General features: G+C 46.0%; 1 protein-coding gene across 1 annotated transcript in view; it reads right to left on the reverse strand.

The window, feature by feature from the left end:
- Positions 1-21,949, reverse strand: part of RBL2 (RB transcriptional corepressor like 2) — a 533,156-nt gene that overhangs the window by 107,754 nt on the left and 403,453 nt on the right. Inside the window, exon 20 of the mRNA XM_069216335.1 lies at positions 353-558. Coding sequence (XP_069072436.1) covers positions 353-558 — 206 coding nt within the window. The remainder of the gene's footprint in view (positions 1-352; positions 559-21,949) is intronic.

Below are 21,949 nucleotides of genomic sequence, written 5' to 3' on the forward strand. Positions count from 1 at the left end.
TCATGAGTCCACTTTGTAATAGGAAACGGCATACATTAAGTTTTTAGGTTCGTGAAGTCAGAAAGTGGGTTCCAGAAATGCTTAACACAATAGGCAGCTAACTTGTTGAAATTCATTTCAATCACATTTAATTAATTGAACAAGGCACTTCTTTTAAATTTGGGCTGGATGGTTTTGGATGAAAGTAACTCCATTGAATTAGGCAAATGGGTTTGTTACTGTTGCATTAAAGGCCAAATATCTTTGCAAAAGGTAACGTTTCCAGTTAAGCTAATTTATAAAACTGCAAATCCAGATTCTGTTCAGATGCTTCCACAATTTATGTACAAAAACGAAGATACTGCAAGCTTACTGTATTTGTCTGCGAGTATCGTGACGCAAATGCACCAATGCCCTCAGTGTAGATTTTGTTGTAAAACTGAATAAGGTCGCCCCTCTCTTCCTCCTCCACGTCACTGTTAGAGCTGTTGAGATGAGTTGGAGTTGGAGGTGCACTGTTGGGCTGCGGAACAGGTAAAGTACTGCTGGATCTCATGACTGGACTGGTATCTATGCTGGCTGCAAAGATAATAAGCAAAATCATACTCTGCTCAATACGTTTACATGCCTTCTCCAAGTTACCTCTCACTAATATGTTAAATTGACTTCAAGTCAACATTCTAAACGGTTGCTAGGCATAGAGCATACTAAGGAAGAATTGGGAGGGGGAATAGGAGGGGCATGTACTATTTTAGGATACATTTACCACACATCTCCTTACCCAAAAGAACAGAGACAAAAAGGAGAGGCAAATATAGATATATAATTAGTATATTTTATGGGTTTTTTTGCCAAGAAGGTGAACAGTGTTATCCTGGGAACCTGTAGGGGGTGGCTGATGGTGATTCATCTCTGAAGTGTTTTTTGTCGGCAATTTTTGGAATACAGCTTCACGCACTTAGCTATTCTGTCCATACTCTAAGTGCACCCACCCTCCAAGATTACCACATCACGTTTTACACATTTAATTCATGCTGGTACAGAGAAGGAATTAATTTTGGTATGTGGATTTGTAGGCTTTCTTATGGCTATGAACTGACCCACCTGCCAATCATTTTGCTTAGCTCCCAATTTGTCATCATACCATACATTTTTTTCTTATTTGTTCATTTGTTTTGGTGTATTTTTACTGAATCTATACCTTCTTCTCTGTCAACCCACATTGGATTATATGGGAAATTCCAGAAACCACATTAGGCATGATGAGTTAAGACCATAACATATCTTGTAGAGCTTTGTTTACTGAAACACCAAGCATATGTGCCAACTGGACAGCTTCCTTTATCATTTAGTTAACTCTTTCCACTAGACCATTAATGTTAGGGCAATAAAGAGCAGTTTTGATGTGATGTACAATATTCTCTTTAAAAATGGGACCATCCTATCTGAGACAACTTGCATATCGTTATCTGTTTCTTTAGAGACATTTTTGACAGAAACTCCAAAAGAGAAGAGGTATTACTATTACTCAGATTTTGAGGTAACCCAATAAGAATGATAGTCTACCATCAGAAACATTTATTTATAAATCTAGATGAATTTATGCCTTCTATTATCTCAAGACCTAGTTTATCCCAAGGTTTCAATAGGACTTGCACTGGAGAAAGAGGTATTTTATGGGTGATCTTAGCATTAGCCCTAGAACGGCATGCAACACCATCTACCACTTTGCTCTTAACTAAAGAATCCATATTTGTGAACCAGTATTCTGCTCTTATTTGGCTTTCTGTAATGCGTCTATCTAAATGTCCTTCATCAACAATGTTTACAATAAGCTCATGCATACCTTCAAGTGGTCCAATTTTATCTGATGCATACCTTCAGGTGGTCCAATTTTATCTGATTTATTTGATTTGAAAACTAAATTACCTATGAAGGCAATTAATCCGTTGCATTATAGAATGGTTAGATATCTACAAGCATTTTTTTCATATATCATGCCATCCATTTAATATCTTATGCTTGATCAATGTTAGTGTTAATGTTTTGCCTTTGTCTGCACATTGATTCCATTCGTCCTTAATGATTACTGGAAAGTCAACAGCAAGAACGGTTTCTTCAGGCAGACTCATGTCTTGCACAGATACATTTACAGGCATACACAACATGCAGTCAGCAACAAAGTTCCTTGCCCCAGGTACATATTATAATTTAAAATTGTAACACTGTAGGTCTAGCACCCACGTAGAGATATGCCTTTGGTGGTGAACATATGTATTAATGGCTCATGATCTGTCCTCAGTGTAGATGGTAAACCCCATAGATAAAATGTGAAATGATTGATAGTCCAGAAGCATGACAAAGCTTCCTTTTCTACTGTAAAGTAATTTAGTTCTGCATCTTAAGTTCTTGTAGCAAATGCTACAACTCTCTCTTTTCCCTTCAACCAACTGGATAAAGTTGCACCTATGCCTATATTGCTTCCGTCAGTAGTTAATAAGGTCTTCTGTTTGACATCAGAATGTTCAATACTAGGGGCAATAACAATTTCCTGTGACTTTGGTAAAAGTTTTTGACATTCATCAGTCCACTCAAAAGAAATTCCTGTTTTAAGTAAGACTCTTAAAGGGTGTACCAGGTCTGCAAAATTTGTAATGAACTTGGACACATATTCTGTCAGACCTTGGAATGATTTCAGTTGATCTTTGCTTGTGGGGAGGGGGCATGACTGAAATCTAGTAAATTGAAGCTGGGTTTAACCCCATCTTCTGAAATGGTATGTCGTAGGTATTCAATTGGTTTGACCCCTATTTTTCATTCTCTAGTTTTATTGTGAGTTCTATAGATTAAAATGTCATCTTGGAAATATAGGACATTTTTTATTTTATGTAATAAATGTAGCCTCACACGCTGGAAAACATCGGCCCCTGACACCAACCCAAATGGGATCAGACAGAACTGGTGTAAGGAAATGCCTCCTTGGCATGGTTGCCCCCTGACTTTTTGCCTTTGCTGATGCTATGTTTACAATTGAAAGTGTGCTGAGGCCTGCTAACCAGGCCCCAGCACCAGTGTTCTTTCCCTAACCTGTACTTTTGTATCCACAATTGGCAGACCCTGGCATCCAGATAAGTCCCTTGTAACTGGTACTTCTAGTACCAAGGGCCCTGATGCCAAGGAAGGTCTCTAAGGGCTGCAGCATGTCTTATGCCACCCTGGAGACCTCTCACTCAGCACAGACACACTGCTTGCCAGCTTGTGTGTGCTAGTGAGAACAAAACGAGTAAGTCGACATGGCACTCCCCTCAGGGTGCCATGCCAGCCTCTCACTGCCTATGCAAGTATAGGTCAGTCACCCCTCTAGCAGGCCTTACAGCCCTAAGGCAGGGTGCACTATACCATAGGTGAGGGTACCAGTGCATGAGCATGGTACCCCTACAGTGTCTAAACAAAACCTTAGACATTGTAAGTGCAGGGTAGCCATAAGAGTATATGGTCTGAGAGTCTGTCAAACACGAACTCCACAGCACCATAATGGCTACACTGAAAACTGGGAAGTTTGGTATCAAACTTCTCAGCACAATAAATGCACACTGATGCCAGTGTACATTTTATTGCAAAATACACCCCAGAGGGCACCTTAGAGGTGCCCCCTGAAACTTAACCGACTGTCTGTGTAGGCTGACTAGTTCCAGCAGCCTGCCACACTAGAGACATGTTGCTGGCCCCATGGGGAGAGTGCCTTTGTCACTCTGAGGCCAGTAACAAAGCCTGCACTGGGTGGAGATGCTAACACCTCCCCCAGGCAGGAGCTGTAACACCTGGCGGTGAGCCTCAAAGGCTCACCCCTTTGTCACAGCCCAGCAGGGCACTCCAGCTTAGTGGAGTTGCCCGCCCCCTCCGGCCACGGCCCCCACTTTTGGCGGCAAGGCTGGAGGGAACAAAGAAAGCAACAAGGAGGAGTCACTGGCCAGTCAGGACAGCCCCTAAGGTGTCCTGAGCTGAAGTGACTCTAACTTTTAGAAATCCTCCATCTTGCAGATGGAGGATTCCCCCAATAGGGTTAGGATTGTGACCCCCTCCCCTTGGGAGGAGGCACAAAGAGGGTGTACCCACCCTCAGGGCTAGTAGCCATTGGCTACTAAACCCCCAGACCTAAGCACGCCCTTAAATTTAGTATTTAAGGGCTACCCTGAACCCTAGAAAATTAGATTCCTGCAACAACAAGAAGAAGGACTGCCTAGCTGAAAACCCCTGCAGAGGAAGACCAGAAGACAACAACTGCCTTGGCTCCAGAAACTCACCGGCCTGTCTCCTGCCTTCCAAAGAATTCTGCTCCAGCGACGCCTTCCAAAGGGACCAGCGACCTCTGAATCCTCTGAGGACTGCCCTGCTTCGACGACGACAAGAAACTCCCGAGGACAGCGGACCTGCTCCAAAAAGACTGCAACTTTGTTTCCAGAAGCAGCTTTAAAGAACCCTGCAACTCCCCGCAAGAAGCGTGAGACGGCAACACTGCACCCGGCGACCCCGACTCGGCTGGTGGAGAACCAACACCTCAGGGAGGACCCCCGGACTACTCTACGACTGTGAGTACCAAAACCTGTCCCCCCTGAGCCCCCACAGCGCCGCCTGCAGAGGGAATCCCGAGGCTTCCCCTGACCGCGACTCTCTGAAACCTAAGTCCCGACGCCTGGAAAAGACCCTGCACCCGCAGCCCCCAGGACCTGAAGGACCGGACTTTCACTGCAGAAGTGACCCCCAGGAGTCCCTCTCCCTTGCCCAAGTGGAGGTTTCCCCGAGGAAGCCCCCCCTTGCCTGCCTGCAGCGCTAAAGAGATCCCTTGATCTCTCATAGACTAACATTGAAAACCCGACGCTTGTTTCTACACTGCACCCGGCCGCCCCCGCGCTGCTGAGGGTGAAATTTCTGTGTGGGCTTGTGTCCCCCCCGGTGCCCTACAAAACCCCCCTGGTCTGCCCTCCGAAGACGCGGGTACTTACCTGCAAGCAGACCGGAACCGGGGCACCCCCTTCTCTCCATTCTAGCCTATGCGTTTTGGGCACCACTTTGAACTCTGCACCTGACCGGCCCTGAGCTGCTGGTGTGGTGACTTTGGGGTTGCTCTGAACCCCCAACGGTGGGCTACCTTGGATCAAGAACTGAACCCTGTAAGTGTCTTACTTACCTGGTAAAACTAACAAAAACTTACCTCCCCCAGGAACTGTGAAAATTGCAGTGTCCACTTTTAAAATAGCTATTTGTCAATAACTTGAAAAGTATACATGCAATTGAAATGATTCAAAGTTCCTAATGTACTTACCTGCAATACCTTTCAAACAAGATATTACATGTTAAATTTGAACCTGTGGTTCTTAAAATAAACTAAGAAAAGATATTTTTCTATACAAAACCTATTGGCTGGATTTGTCTCTGAGTGTGTGTACCTCATTTATTGTCTATGTGTATGTACAACAAATGCTTAACACTCCTTGGATAAGCCTACTGCTCGACCACACTACCACAAAATAGAGCATTAGTATTATCTCTTTTTACCACTATTTTACCTCTAAGGGGAACCCTTGGACTCTGTGCATGCTATTCCTTACTTTGAAATAGCACATACAGAGCCAACTTCCTACAACTGGTAAGCCCCAAAAGGCATTATAAAGGATGTAAGGGCTTTGGAGCCTGGGTGGAGGGCTACCTGGTGATAGTCCAGGGAAAGATCTAGGACACTAAACAAATTTGCATTATGTATGAGGCTCAATATTTCATTACTTTTTGTAAGGGTTGCCTGTTCACCCGTATGCTTGAGTTTAAATCCCTCAGGTCCCCACACAATCACTCTTGGGAACCATCACTGTGAGCATATCAGTGTTTTCAATGACAACTTGTAGTTCTAGTTTTTCAAGTTTCTTGCTAAGAGGTTCTTTCATTAGTAAAGGGATAGGTCGCACTTTGTGCAATACAGGAGAGCAGTTAGGTTTAAGTTTGATCTTATGTAAACAGTTCTTTAACAAAGTCAGCGTCTCACTGAACCCTTTGGGGAATCCTCACATACTTCCATTCCTGTGACCGATCTAGAGACTAAAAGAAATTGTTCACTACCATTAGGATCAAGTTTGATGTTTACAAGCAAGAATATTAGACCCTTGTTTAGAAATGCACACTTTTGTCAGACGTTCAGTTTGTAAATGTGATGTGCATTATTTGCATACCTGCCAGGTGAATTGGATCTTTGTTTTATCCCTGAGGTTTAGTCTTAGGTGACATAAACGGATAATTCTTGCCAGCAAATTTCTTCTTGAACGTTTCTTCATCAATTAAAGTGTAGGAAAAATAGGAGTTTGCAAAAAATTTTGAATGTCACCTACATGGATGTATGCTACATGTTGGATGTGTCAGTTCAGAATCTGTACTCATTGTGTTAACCTAGAAAGGAAAATGTTACATACCCAGAAAGCATCTGTTTGTGGCACATAATGTTGTAGATTCTCATGCTCTGCATACTCCTGCCATCTAGTGTTGGGTGCAGAGGGTTGCAAGTTGTTTTTCTTCTAAGAAGCATTTTTCGTGTCACGGGATCGATTTACTCCTCCTTCTGGGTGACACTGCACATGGGCATCAACTCCTTTGTTAGATTGTTTTCCCACAAGCGGATGAGAAAAGGAGTGTAGAAGAAGTATAGAGAACGAGATGCCCATGCAAATTTAACTACATATGTACAACTATATACAGGTATAAAGTAACTGAAATGGCCACAGTCGTCCGGAGAGGAGGGAGGGCGATGTGAATCTACAGCAGTACATGCCACGAACAGATGTGTACTGGGTAAGTAACATTTTCCATTAAATGGCATGTGTGGCTGTAGATACACATGCTCTGCATAGACTGTAAAGCAGTCCCGCTATAAAAGCGGTGGCTAGCCCGTGGGAGTTGAAGTTGACTGGAAATTAGTGTGTAGCACAGCTTGTCCTACATTGGCTTGCTGACATGCTAGTATGTCCACATCGTAATGCTTGGTAAATGTATGTGGTGTAGCCATGTAGCTGCCTTACAAATGTCAGCCATAGGTATGTTCCAAGGAAAACCACAGTGGCTCCTTTTTTCCTAGTAGAATGTTCTCAGGAGTAACAGGTAACTGTCTCTTTACCTTGGCATTGCAAGTTTGTATACACTTTACTGTCCAAAAAGCTACAAAGAGCTGTTTGATTTTCCTAAAATCTTTGGCTCTGTCAATGGAAAACATAAGTGCTCATTTAACATCTAAAGTATGTAGAGCTCTTTCCGCAACTGAGTCAGGCTGCGGAAAAAGGACTGGTAATTCAATGGATTGGTTGATATGGAATTGGGAAACCACTTCAGGAAGGAACTTTGGGTTTGTGCAAAGGACCACGTTGTCTCTATGGATCTGGAAAATGGTTCTTCCAAGGTTAGGAAGCTCACTAATAAATCTGAGTGATGTGATAGCAACTAAGAACACAGCTTTTCAAGAAAGATACAGAATAGGACATGAATGCAGTGGCTCAAAGGAGGGTCCATGAGCCTGGTAAGCACACTTGAGGTTCCAGGATGGTGCAGGAGGCACTCTGGGTTGAATAACCCTTTTAAGGCCTTCCATGAAAGCTTTAATGACTGGGATTCTAAACAAGGAAGTATGTTGTCTGTTCTGAAGATATGCAGCTATAGCTGCGAGATGTAAACAAATGGAAGTGTAAGGTAAATGTGCTTTGTAGCAAATAACAGTGTCTAGGACAGTAGCTTTAATGGGATTAATACTTTGGGTTGGCAGTAGAATACAAAACGCATCCATTTTGCAGAAAAACATGCTCTGGTTATGGGTCTACGAGCTTCCCTGAGAAAGTCCATACATTCCGGAGGAAATCCTAAGTAACCAAATTCTATGACTGCAGGAGCCATATCGCAAGGTTGAGTGACTAGGATCTGGATGTCTGATCTGTCCTTGATTTTGAGTGAGGAGGTCCGGCCTGTTGGGAAGCCTCTTGAGGGGAACTACTGAGAGGTCCATAAGAGTGCAAAACCATGACTGATGCACCAAAGTGGGAGCTACAAGGATCATGGTGATAGATGTCTGTCTGATCTTTTGAACCAGAAATGGAATGAGAGGGAGAGGTGGAAAAGCGTGAGCAAATATCCATGACCAGTTCATCTATAGAGCGTTGCCCTTGGCTAGAGGGTGTGGATACCTGAAGGCAAAGTTTGGACATTTTGCATTTTCTGCTGTGGCAAAAAAGGTCTATCTGAGGAGTTTCCCACCTTAGGAAGTATTTTTGAAGGACTGCGGATGGAGTTCCCATTCGTTGACTTGTTGCTGCATCCTGCTGAGCAGGTCTGCATAGTCGTTGTCTGTTCCTGGTAGATACCCTGCCACCAGGTGAATGTGGTGGTGGTGGAGAGACCACTTCCATACTGTCTAAGAGCGCTGTGACAACTGTGACAACCGTGTCCCCCCCCCTTCTGTAGATAATACATGTCTGTCATGTTGTCAGTGCGGACTAAGTCAACCTTGTGAGACAAGCTGAAGCTCGAGGTAATTGATATGTAGGAACTGGTGACTGAGATCCCAGAGGCCCTGTACTGTGAGGTCTTGAAGGTGAGTCCCTCAACCCAACAGTGATGCTTCTGTGGTCAGAATGACCTGGGGGACAGAGTCCAGAAAAGGCCACCGTTTCAACAGGCTGGTGGAGTTTCACCATTGCAGAGAATGGTGAGTATGGCGGTCTAACAACACTAGATACTTCCGGTGACCCTGTGACTGAGACCACTGATGAGAAAGTCACTGCTGTAGGAGACGCATGTGGAGTCTGGCATGGGGAATGATGGCAATACAGGATGCCATCATCCCTAACAGGCGCATGATAGTCCTGACTGTGTATGTGTGGTACTCCTGAAATTGGGAGAGAAGAGACTGAAAACTATGAATGCGCGCTGGATTGGGATATGCTAACCCCAAATCTGCATTGAGAATGGCTTCCCAATAGGACTGAACTTGAAGAGCTTGTAAATGGGATTTGAGAAAGTTGATTGTGAACCCTAACTTGTGAAGCAGGTTTACTGTGATTGACACTGCTGTAGTGTGCTGACTTTGATGAACCAGTCAGCCTTCTAAGAAGTGCAGCAATTACAGCTAAGCACTTTGTGACTACTCTGGGAACAGTCGTAACTCCAAAAGGCATGACTTTTAATTGATAATGTTTTCCTGCAACTACGAACCTTAGATATTTCTGGTATGCAGGGAGGATGGGGATGTGAAAGTAGGCATCTTAAGTCTAGGGCCATCGTAAAGTCGCCTTGTTGAAGAAGGGGAATAACGTCTTGAAGAGCAACCATGTGAAAGTGTTCTGAGAGAATGTAGTAGTTTAATGGTCTGAGATCCAAAATAGGCCTTGAGATCCATCCTTTTTGGGAACAAGAAGGTATAGAGAGTATACTCCTGTTCCCTGGTATTGCAACAGAACAGGCTCTATGGCACCTTTGAGAGGCAGGGACTAGAAGGGTGAGAAGTTTGTGGGATAACCTGTGAGAATTAAGGGGAATGTTTGGAGATGTGGTAGTGAGCTCCAGACAATAACCATGTTGGATAATGGAAAGGACCCAATGTCGGATGTTATGTTTACCCATTGTGTGTGGAAATTGTGAAGTCGTCCCCGTACAAGTGTGGTGTGGGGCTCAGGGAGATTTATGAAGTTACTGTTTAGATGTGAGGAAGAGCCACGAAAGGTAGTGGTCTTGCCTCTGCCTCGCTTGTTGCTGTCTCTATGGGTTCCTCTGAAAAAACCTTGAGAATATGAGGTTGAGGGTTGTCTAGTTTGGGAGGTAGAAGGTTCTGAGGTTGTCACTTTGTAACCACCTCTAAATGTAGGACAACGAAAATGATATCTATGTGTCTGAAAATGAAGAGCGCCCACAGCTTTTGCTGTGTCAATATCTTTTTTGAGCTTCTCATGAGTGGAGTCCACTTGAGGGCCGAAAAGGTGCTCCTTGTCGAAGGGCATGTTGAGTACCACTTACTATACTTCTGGTGTGAAGCCAGAACATCTAAGCCAGGCATTGTCTCCTAACAGTATACACGTTTATACCAAGTGCAGCTGTCTGCGGCATGTAGTGCACAGCGTAAGGAATTATTGAAGATTGTTTGTCCTTCTGTAACAATCTGCTGGCCTCATTTGCGGTGCTCATCTGGGAGATATTGGAAGAGCTCCTCCATCTCATCCCAGTGAGCACGGTCATACCTTAATAACAAGGCCTGTGAACTGGCAGTGCACCAATGACTTGCAGCTTGTGCAGCAACTCTTTTGCCTGCTGCATCCAGTTGTTTGCTCTCCTGGTCTGGTGGAGAGGAATTCACTGTGGCCTGGATATTAGCTCGCTTTCTTGCAGTCGTGGCCACTATTCAATCTAGACCTGATATATAGTGGATCAGAAGGAGTAGGTTTATACTTTTTGTCCACTATAGGAGTGATAATTCTAGAGTAGACTGGCTCTTTAAAGATGTCATCTGCATTACAAATAATGGCAGAAAGCATGGGAAGGAACTGAATATTCCTATGTGTAGTAGTTAAAATGCCAGATAAAAAATCCTGTTCTATCGGATCCCTACGGACCTGAACATTATGAAAGGCAGCTGCCCTTGCAATGACCTTCTGGTAACTAGTACGGTCCTCTGGTGGGGACGGCCGTACAGGGTATAAGTCTAGGTCTGTATTTATCATGAGATCAGGGTCATATGAATCCCATGGGTCTGGGTTGTGGTGTGTTCCACCCAAATATCTCCCTATAAATTAAGTTGAGCCCTGAGGTGTGAGGTCTCCTGCAGTAGGTGACTCAGGAGAACGAGGAGGGAAAGGGGTGGAGGAGAAGCAGGGAGTAGAGGTGGTGAGAAGGTGGTTCAGGAGGAGGAGGTAAAGGCTTAGTCGAAGTTGTGGTAGCCTTGTCCTTAGAGGCTCTTAGAAGGATAACTTCCTCTGGCATGTGACAGAGGGATTTAGAAGGCTGTCTCTGTGTATGGTGTACACCTATGGTGTTGCACACTATACTGAGTCCAGGAAACCCTTAGTGATAGTGAATGGTTGTACAGATAGCAAAAGCTCTCTAGGGGTAGCTGAGGCGAGCAGCTGAAGCGTATCCAGGAGAAATGTAAAGCACTTGCAAAACCACAATAGTCAGACAGTAACTCACTCACAAGAAAGAACCACACAAGTGTTGCAAAAATAAAGGCTACTTTATTACAGCACTACTATTTGACTACCATTATTTGGAGATATCTACACACAATATGTACACACAATATCTATCAGAAATTGCATACAAATACACAGGGCCCTATGGGCGGGCCAAACCATATACTAAAAAAGGTGGAAAGTGAATTAGTGACCCCAACCATGGTAAATGTGGTCGGTAGCTAGGGGCAAATAGAAACAACAGAGTTAAGTACTGTAAGTGTTCCCAGCAACCAGATGCAAGGTAGTTAACCTACCCAGTTGTCCCATAGGCTAACAGAGAGTAACGGTTGCAGTTTGTGGGATTCAGGACACTTCCCAGTGGACCCCGAGGAAACCAGCAGACAAGAGGAAGGTTGGAAAGGGCCCTCACCCAAGGGTACCCAGAAGACGGAGTACCAACATCAGGTGACCCAGCGGCAGAGGGGAGAAGGGTATTTCTTTGAAGTCAAGTGGATGCCTCAGATTGTTCAGTTGCTGTCATGACCCGTGAACCAGGCCGGTGGAACCCAGGAACAGATTCCAGACATGGAAGACCTGCAAAGGAAGGGGACAGAGTCCAGCACCCTTGGAGGTGCCCAGGTGGTGCAGCTGGCAATATCGCCCATCCAGAAGATGAAGTTCCCTTCAAGTCAGTGGGAGAAGAAGTCCAGCTGTGGGTTCCAAGAGTCGTGAAAGATCCCAGGAGTCGCCTACGAGCTGTTTCTTGCTGGTCGCCGGATTGCAGGCAGGTCAGTGACCAACCAGATCACCACAAGCACTGGGAAATGCAATTAGGAGTTGCAGCAGGATATGCAAAGTTTTGGGGACCAGCAAGGTCCAGGAGACTACCCTTCAGGGGGAGTCAGGGCTGGCCATCAGCCCGCAGGAAAGCCAGCAGAAGTCAATGGAGCCCCCACGAGTAACCCACAGACGAAGGACACAGGGAGTGACAAGGAGGCTTTACCAGCACAACTAAACGGAAGTCCCAAATCGCATGAGTTGTAGTACAGGGGCTGATCTTTGAGCTGTAGAGTGCTGGAGGGTCAGCGCTTCTTGGCGCCCGAAGAACTCCTGAAGGAAGAATCAACAAGAATTGACAATTGCAACAGCTGCGGTGCATAGGGTTTCCAGTCCAGTGGCAGGAGCAGGGAACCGCAGTCTCCCAAGTTGGTTAAAAGACAAGCAGGACCCATGAAAGGCCACGGACTCACCACCTGTGAAACAGGATCTTCAGATGTCTGTGAGACAGCAGACCCCACAAGCTGGTCAACATTGTCTTGAGGTGCCTGCGGATGGAGGGGAGTGACTCCTTCACTCCAACAGAGATTTCTTTGTGCTTCCAGGTGCAAACAGAGTCCCTGTGACCCTGGAGGATGCACAGCCTTAGATGTTGCAGAATTCTTGCAGGATCTGGAGAACAATGTTGCAATGGGAGCCTTCCCACCAGAAGCAGATGTCTTTTGCTTCCAAAGCAGTCCAGCTGTGGTTCCAGAGGCCAGGAGCAGAAGATGTCTTGCAGAGATTTCTTTGGAGAGTTTTGCTTGACAAATCTGAGGACCCACCCAAGGGGGTGCCCTTAAGTAACCCTAAAAGGGGGTTTGTCACTCTCCGAAATGACCCACCTATCAGAGGGGGTCATGGACGCCATATACCTGGTGTAGGGAAATGCCTCCCTTGGCATGGTTACCCCCTAACTTTTTGCCTTTTGTTGATGCCAGTTATGATTGAAAGTGTGCTGGGACCCGGCTAACCAGGCCCCAGCACCAGTGTTCTTTCCCTAAACTGTACCTTTGTTCCCACATTTGGCACAGCCCTGGCACACAGATAAGTCCCTTGTAAATGGTATCGCCTGGTACCAAGGGCCCTGTGGCCAGGGAAGGTCTCTAACGGCTGCAGCATGTATTATGCCACCCTGGGGACCCCCTCACTCAGCACATGCACACTGCCTCATAGCTTGTGTGTGCTGGTGGGGAGAAAATGAGTAAGTCAACATGGCACTCCCCTCAGGGTGCCATGCCCACATCCCACTGCCTGCGGTATAGGTAAGTCACCCCTCTAGCAGGCCTTACAGCCCTAAGGCAGGGTGCACTATACCACAGGTGAGGGCATAGTTGAATGAGCACTACTCCCCTACAGTGTCTAAGCAAAACCTTAGACATTGTAAGTGCAGGGTAGCCGTAAAGAGTATATGGTCTGGGAGTCTGTCAATTACGAACTCCACAGTTCCATAATGGCTACACTGAAATCTGGAAAGTTTGGTATCAAACTTCTCAGCACAATAAATGCACACTGATGCCAATGTGGGACTCACTGTAAAATACACCCAGAGGGCATTTTAGAGATGCCCCCTGAATACCAGTCCGACTCCTAGTGCTAGGCTGACCAGTTTCTGCCAGCCTGCCACAACCAGACGAGTTTCTGGCCACATGGGGTGAGTGCCTTTGTCACTCTGTGGCCAGGAACAAAGCCTGTACTGGGTGGAGATGCTTCTCACCTCCCCCTGCAGGAACTGTAACACCTGGAGGTGAGCCTCAAAGGCTCAAGCCTTTTGTTACAGCACCCCAAGGCATCCCAGCTAGTGGAGCTGTCCGCCCCTCCGGCCACAGCCCCCACGTTTGGCGGCAAGGCCAGAGGAGATAATGAGAAAAACAAGGAGGAGTCACCTACCAGTCAGGACAGCCCCTAAGGTGCCCTGAGCTGAGGTGACCCCTGCTTTTAGAAATCCTCCATCTTGAGTTTGGAGGATTCCCCCAATAGGAGTAGGGATGTGGCCCCCTCCCCTCTGGGAGGAGGCACAAAGAGGGTTAGCCACCCTCCAGGACAGTAGCCACTAGCTACTGCCCCCCAGACCTAAACACCCCCCTAAATTTAGTATTTAGGGGCGACCCTGAACCCAGGAAATCGGATTCCTGCAACCTGAAGAAAAAAGAAGGACTGCTGACCTGAAAGCTCCGCAGAGACGAAGGAGACACCAACTGACTTGGCCCCAGCCCTACCGGCCTGTCTCCAGACTCAAAGAACCTGCACAGCGATGCATCCGACGGGGACCAGTGACCTCTGAAGACTCAGATGACTGCCCTGCACCTAAAGGACCAAGAAACTCCTGAGAACAGCGGCACTGTTCGGAAACTGCAACAACTCTGGAACTTTAAAGCAACTTTCAAAGAACTCTCACTTCCTGCAGGAAGCATGAGACTTCACACTCTACACCCTACACGCCCCCGGCTCGAGTTTGGAGAAACCAACACTGCAGAGAGGACTCCCAGGCAATTCCAACGACGTGAACACCTTGAGTCGACCTCCCTGCACCCCCACCGCGACGCCTGCAGAGAGGATCCAGAGGCTCCCCCAGATTGCGACTGCCTGTTTACAAAGGAACCCGATGCCTGGACCAAGCACTACACCCGCACCCTCCAGGACCGAGAGGAACCACCTTCCAGAGCAGGAGTGACCAGCAGGCGGCCCTCATCCTAGCCTAGTCGGTGGCTGGCCGGAGATGCCCCCCTGTACCCTGCCTGCATCGCCTAAGTGCCCTCCATTGCTTTCAATAGCAAAGCCAATGCCTACTTTGTCTACTGCACCCGGCCGCCCCGTGCTGCTGAGGGTGTGTTTTGTGGGCTTGTGTGTGTGTCCCCAGTGCTCTACAAAACCCCCCTAGTCTGCTCCCTGAGGATGCAGGTACTTACCTGTAAGCAGACTAGGACTGGAGCACCCCTGTTCTTCATAGGCGCCTATGTGTTTTGGACCCTCCTTTGACCTCTGCACCTGACAGGCCCTGTTTTGCTGGTGCGGTGGCTTTGGGGTTGCCTTGAACCCCCAACGGTAGGCTGCCTATGCCCAGGAGACTGACTGTGTAAGGGCTTTACTTACCTGAGAAACCTAATCAAACTTACCTTACCCAGGAACTGTTGATTTTTGCACTTTTAAAATAGCTTATTGACATTTTAACCAAAACTGTGTGTACTACTGTTTTAAATCAATGTTCTATACTTACCTGTATGAAGTACCTTGCATTTTATGTACTTACCTCAAATCTTGAATCTTGTGGTTCTAAAATAAATTAAGAAAGGAAAATGTCACTTACCCAGTGTACATCTGTTCGTGGCATTAGTCGCTGCAGATTCACATGCTGTGCACAGTCTGCCGTCTGGTGTTGGGCTCGGAGTGTTAGAAGTTGTCTTTCTTCGAAGAAGTCTTTTTGAGTCACGAGACCGAGGGACTCCTCCCACTTCGGTTCCATTGCGCATGGGCGTCGACTCCATCTTAGATTGTTTTCCCCGCAGAGGGTGAGGTAGGAGTCGTGTATGCTAGTAATAGTGCCCATGCAATGGAATGAATATGTATGTACAAAATAAAGGTTAAAGTAATATATTTACAAATGTACACATGTTGAAGATCTACTTCTAAACGGCTACAGGCTCCCGGGGAGGCGGGTGGGCGCATGTGAATCTGCAGCGACTAATGCCACGAACAGATGTACACTGGGTAAGTGATATTTTCCGCTCGGTGGCATGTGTAGCTGCAGATACACATGCTGTGCATAGACTAGTAAGCAGTTATCTCCCCAAAAGCGGTGGTTCAGCCTGTAGGAGTTGAAGTAGTTTGAAATAAAGTTCTTAGTACGGCTTGACCTACTGTGGCTTGTTGTGCAGATAACACATCTACACAGTAGTGCTTAGTAAATGTATGAGGCGTAGACCATGTTGCTGCCTTACATATTTCGTTCATTGGAATGTTTCCTAGAAAGGCCATAGTAGCACCTTTCTTTCTGGTTGAGTGTGCCTTTGGTGTAATAGGCAGCTCTCTCTTTGCTTTAAGATAGCAGATTTGAATGCACCTAACTATCCATCTAGCAATGCCTTGTTTTGAAATAGGATTTCCTGTATGAGGTTTTTGAAAGGCAATAAATAGTTGTTTTGTCTTTCTAATTAGTTTTGTTCTGTTAATGTAGTACATTAGTGCTCTTTTGATGTCTAATGTATGTAGTGCTCTTTCAGCTACGGAATCTGGCTGTGGGAAGAACACTGGTAATTCTACTGTTTGATTTAAGTGGAACGGTGAGACAACCTTTGGTAAGAATTTTGGATTTGTTCTTAGAACTATTTTATTTTTATGTATTTGAATAAATGGTTCTTGTATGGTAAATGCCTGAATCTCACTCACTCTTCTTAGAGATGTGATGGCAATGAGAAATGCAACTTTCCACGTTAAGTATTGCATTTCACAAGAATGCATGGGCTCGAAAGGTGGACCCATGAGTCTTGTTAAGACAATGTTGAGGTTCCATGAAGGAACAGGTGGTGTCCTTGGTGGTATAATTCTCTTTAGGCCTTCAATAAACGCTTTAATGACTGGTATTCTGAATAGTGAAGTTGAGTGAGTAATTTGCAGGTAAGCAGATATTGCGGTGAGATGTATCTTTATGGAAGAAAAAGCTAGATTTGATTTTTGCAAATGTAGTAAATATCCTACTACATCTTTTGGAGATGCGTGTAATGGTTGAATTTGATTGTTATGGCAGTAACAAACAAATCTTTTCCATTTATTTGCATAGCAGTGTCTAGTGGAAGGTCTTCTTGCTTGTTTTATGACCTCCATACATTCCTGTGTGAGGTCTTAGTGCCGAATTCTAGGATTTCAGGAGCCAGATTGCTAGATTCAGCGATGCTGGGTTTGGATGCCTGATCTGTTGTTTGTGTTGTGTTAACAGATCTGGTCTGTTGGGTAGCTTGACATGAGGTACTACTGACAGGTCTAGTAGTGTTGTGTACCAAGGTTGTCTTGCCCACGTTGGTGCTATTAGTATGAGTTTGAGTTTGTTTTGACTCAATCTGTTTACTAGATATGGAAGAAAAGGGAGAGGGGGAAAAGCGTACGCAAATATCCCTGACCAGTTCATCCATAGAGCATTGCCTTGGGATCGCTGGTGTGGGTACCTGGATGCGAAGTTTTGGCATTTTGAGTTTTCTTTTGTTGCAAATAGGTCTATTTGGGGTGTTCCCCAAATTTGAAAGTAAGTGTTCAGTATTTGGGGGTGAATTTCCCATTCGTGGATTTGTTGGTGATCTCGAGAGAGATTGTCTGCTAGCTGGTTTTGGATCCCTGGAATAAATTGTGCTATTAGGTGAATGTGGTTGTGAATCGCCCAATGCCATATTTTTTGTGTTAAGAGACACAACTGTGTTGAGTGTGTCCCCCCTTGTTTGTTTAAATAATACATTGTTGTCATGTTGTCTGTTTTGACAAGAATGTATTTGTGGGTTATCATGGGCTGAAATGCTTTTACCGCTAGAAATACTGCTAACAGTTCTAGGTGATTTATGTGAAACTGCCTTTGATGTATGTCCCATTGTCCTTGGATGCTGTGTTGATTGAGGTGTGCTCCCCACCCTGTCATGGAAGCATCGGTTGTTATGACGTATTGTGGCACTGGGTCTTGGAAAGGCCGCCCTTTGTTTAAATTTGTACTGTTCCACCATAGAAGCGAGATGTATGTTTGGCGGTCTATCAACACCAGATCTAGAAGTTGACCCTGTGCATGTGACCATTGTGATTCTAGGCACTGTTGTAAGGGCCGCATGTGTAACCTTGCGTTTGGGACAATGGCTATGCATGAAGACATCATGCCTAGGAGTTTTAATACCATTTTTGCTTGTATCTTTTGTGTTGGATACATGGCCTGTATTACCTTGTGAAATGTTTGAACCCTTTGTGGACTTGGAGTGGCTATCCCTTCTGTTGTGTTGATTGTCGCTCCTAAGTATTGCTGTGTTTGGCACGGCAAAAGGTGAGACTTTGCATAGTTGATGGAGAAACCTAGCTTGTGAAGGGTCTGTATGACATACTTTGTGTGATATGAACACTTTGTTAGCGTGTTGGTTTTGATTAACCAGTCGTCTAAGTAAGGGAACACGTGTATTTGCTGCCTTCTGATATGTGCAGCTACTACTGCTAGGCATTTTGTAAAGACTCTTGGCGCGGTTGTTATTCCGAATGGCAACACTTTGAATTGGTAATGTATTCCTTTGAATACGAACCTTAGGTATTTCCTGTGTGAAGGATGTATCGGTATATGGAAATACGCATTTTTTAGGTCTAATGTTGTCATGTAGTCTTGCTGTTTGAGCAGTGTGATTACGTCTTGTAATGTGACCATGTGAAAGTGGTCTGATTTGATGTAGGTATTTAGTGTTCTGAGATCTAGTATTGGTCTCAGAGTTTTGTCCTTTTTTGGTATTAGAAAGTACAGTGAGTAAACTCCTGTGTTTTTCTGTAGACTTGGTACTAATTCTATTGCGTCCTTTTGCAGTAATGCTTGAACTTCTAGTCCTAGAAGATCTATATGCTGTTTTGACATATTGTGTGTTTTCGGTGGGACGTTTGGAGGGAATTGGAGAAATTCTATGCAATAACCATGCTGGATAATTGCTAAGACCCAAGTGTCTGTTGTTATTTCCTCCCAAGATTTGTAGAACTGGCTTAGTCTTCCCCCCACTGGTGTTGTGTGAAGGGGTTGTGTGACTTGTGAGTCACTGTTTATTTTGAGGGGTTTTGGGACCTTGAAATTTTCCCCGATTTCTTGGGAATTGGCCTCCTCTGTATTGTCCCCGAAAACCTCCCCTTTGATATTGTCCCTGGTAGGTAGGTGGTCTTGTTTGTGAGGTGTTGGTTTCTGTGGGTTGACCTCGAAACCCTCCCCTAAAAGGTGTTTTCCGAAATGTGCCTCTGCTCTGCGGGGAGTACAGTGCGCTCATGGCTTTGGCTGTATCGGTGTCCTTTTTTAGTTTTTCAATGGCAGTGTCCACCTCCGGCCCAAACAATTGCTGTTCATTAAACGGCATATTGAGCACAGCCTGTTGTATTTCAGGTTTGAACCCAGATGTACGCAGCCATGCGTGCCTCCTTATTGTGACTGCAGTGTTTATTGTCCGTGCAGCTGTATCCGCTGCATCCATGGAGGACCGTATCTGATTGTTTGAGATACTTTGTCCCTCTTCCACCACCTGTTGCGCTCTTTTTTGGAGCTCTTTGGGTAGGTGTTCGATGAGATGTTGCATTTCATCCCAATGAGCCCTGTCGTATCTCGCCAAGAGTGCTTGCCAGTTGGCGATACGCCACTGATTTGCTGCTTGTGCTGCAACCCTTTTTCCCGCTGCATCAAATTTGCGTCTCTCCTTGTCCGGAGGTGGTGCGTCGCCTGATGTATGCGAGTTGGCTCTCTTACGAGCTGCCCCCACAACTACTGAGTCCGGTGTCAGTTGTGTTGTAATAAATATAGGGTCTGTGGGTGGTGCCTTATATTTTTTCTCCACCCTTGGAGTTATAGCTCTGCCTTTAACTGGCTCCTGAAATATTTGTTTCGAGTGCCTTAGCATTCCTGGGAGCATGGGAAGGCTTTGATAATGGCTATGGTTGGAGGACGAGGTGTTAAAGAGGAAGTCATCCTCAATAGGCTCCGAATGTAGTGATACATTATGGAATTCAGCTGCCCTAGCGACCACCTGTGCATATGATGTACTGTCCTCAGGTGGTGACTGTTTAGTTGGGTACGACTCTGGGCTATTGTCTGATACTGGGGCGTCGTAGAGGTCCCATGCATCTGGATCATCCTGGCTCATTGTGGTATGAGCTGGCGAGTGTGTTAATGGTGGAGTTTGCGCCGGTGATGCATGAGTTGATGGTGGTGGAGAAGGTGGTGGAGTTACTTTCTTCATCACCTTTGCTTGTGGTTGCTTGTCTCCTTGTTGGAAGGCAAGTTTTCTTTTGATTTTGATTGGGGGAAGAGTGCTGATCCTCCCAGTATCTTTTTGAATAAAGAGCCGCTTTTGCGTGTGATCTGGCTCTATTGTTTGTAATTCCTCTTCAAATCTGTGTTTTTTAATTTGAGAGGACAGTCCTTGTTCCTCTGAGTAGGAACTGATTCTCGGTTCGGATGCCGGATGTTTCGGCACCGAAACCTTTTCTACTGATTTTTTCGGCTCCGACAAAATCTTTTTTCTTTTGTGCGTCGTGCCCTCTTGGTGCCGACCAATCTCGGTGCCGAATGTTTTCTGCGCCACTCTCTCGGGCCCGAGAGTGCTGCGTGCCTGTATCTCGACCGGAGTCGGATGACTTCGGCACCAGCCCGCCCTTTTTCGGTGCCGATGGACGGTCACCTACTTTTCGGGTTAAGCCATGGCCTGTTGGCGGTGGCGTCCCCTGGGCTTTGTCAGTCTTTTCGTGAGCTTTTTGTTTCAACATCTTACTCACGGTTGACGTTTCTTCGGCGTCTAGTTCTTCGGAATCCGACTCGTGGATGGAGAAAGTTTCTTCTTCCTCCTCCTCGAACCGTTGTTGTCCTGTTGGCGTGGACGCCATCTGCAATCTCCTGGCTCTTCGGTCTCTGAGCGTTTTCCTCGACCGAAACGCGCGACAGGCTTCGCACGTATCCTCCTTGTGCTCGGGGGACAGGCACAAGTTACAGACCAAATGTTGATCCGTATAGGGATATTTATTATGGCATTTAGGACAGAATCGGAACGGGGTCCGTTCCATCAGTCTTCAAGTCGCACGCGGTCGGGCCGACCAGGCCCCGACGGGGGATCGAAATTACCCCGAAGGGCCACCGGAGCTCTTCAAGATTTGGTGTCGATTTGTTCTAACTAACCCGATACCGAACGAAACAATACCGATGAATTTTTCCGAGATTCTGACTAACTTTCCGACCCGAACACGGAGCGAAAAGGAACACGTCCGAACCCGATGGCGGAAAAAAAACAATCTAAGATGGAGTCGACGCCCATGCGCAATGGAACCGAAGTGGGAGGAGTCCCTCGGTCTCGTGACTCGAAAAGACTTCTTCGAAGAAAGACAACTTGTAACACTCCGAGCCCAACACCAGACGGCGGACTGTGCACAGCATGTGTATCTGCAGCTACACATGCCACTGAACATATATTTTTCTATATAAAAACTATTGGCCTGGAGTTAAGTCTTTGAGTGTGTGTTCCTCATTTATTGCCTGTGTGTGTACAACAAATGCTTAACACTACCGTCTGACAGGCCAACTGCTCGACCACACTACCACAAAATAGAGAATAAGTATTATCTAATTTTGCCACTATTAACCTCTAAGGGGAACCCTTGGACTCTGTGTACACTATCTCTCACTTTGAGATAGTATAGACAGAGACAACTTCCCACACCTGGCCTAACCAGTCAGTTGCTCCCAGGGGCCTCTGCACATCTTATTTCCAAGATGGCAAAATCAAGTGGCCACCTGGCAGAGCTCTGTGCACCTCCCTAGGGTTGTGGTCACTCCCCTATTCTTCGCCTAGTTTCACGCCAGAGCAGGAATCGGGGGTTCCTGAACTGGTGCAAACCGGACTATGCAAGGAGGGCACCAAATGTGTCCTTCAAAGCAGTCTGGTGGGAGTCAGAGCAGCCCTTAGACACCTAATACACAGGGGAGGAGGTGGTCACACCACTCCCTTGCAGGAAATCCTTTGTTCTGCCTCTCTGGCCAGAGCATGGCTCACCAGCCGGAGGGCAGAACAGTGTTGGAGTCTACAGCAGCGGGGGCTAGACCCCGTAAGGTTGAACGGGCTGAACTGGGGGATCCTCTAATGCCTAGGTTCAGAGAAGCCATTATTTAGGTGGACCACTCATGTTGGCCAGTGTCCACTACATTCCCCCCTTAAGATGGCTTCCCTGCATTTAAAGAGTCCAGGAATGGGCCTGTGGTCTGTAGGGACACCCTGCTCATG

This window comes from Pleurodeles waltl, chromosome 12 (assembly GCF_031143425.1).
Source record: "Pleurodeles waltl isolate 20211129_DDA chromosome 12, aPleWal1.hap1.20221129, whole genome shotgun sequence".
In the NCBI taxonomy this organism is placed as follows: domain Eukaryota; kingdom Metazoa; phylum Chordata; class Amphibia; order Caudata; family Salamandridae; genus Pleurodeles; species Pleurodeles waltl.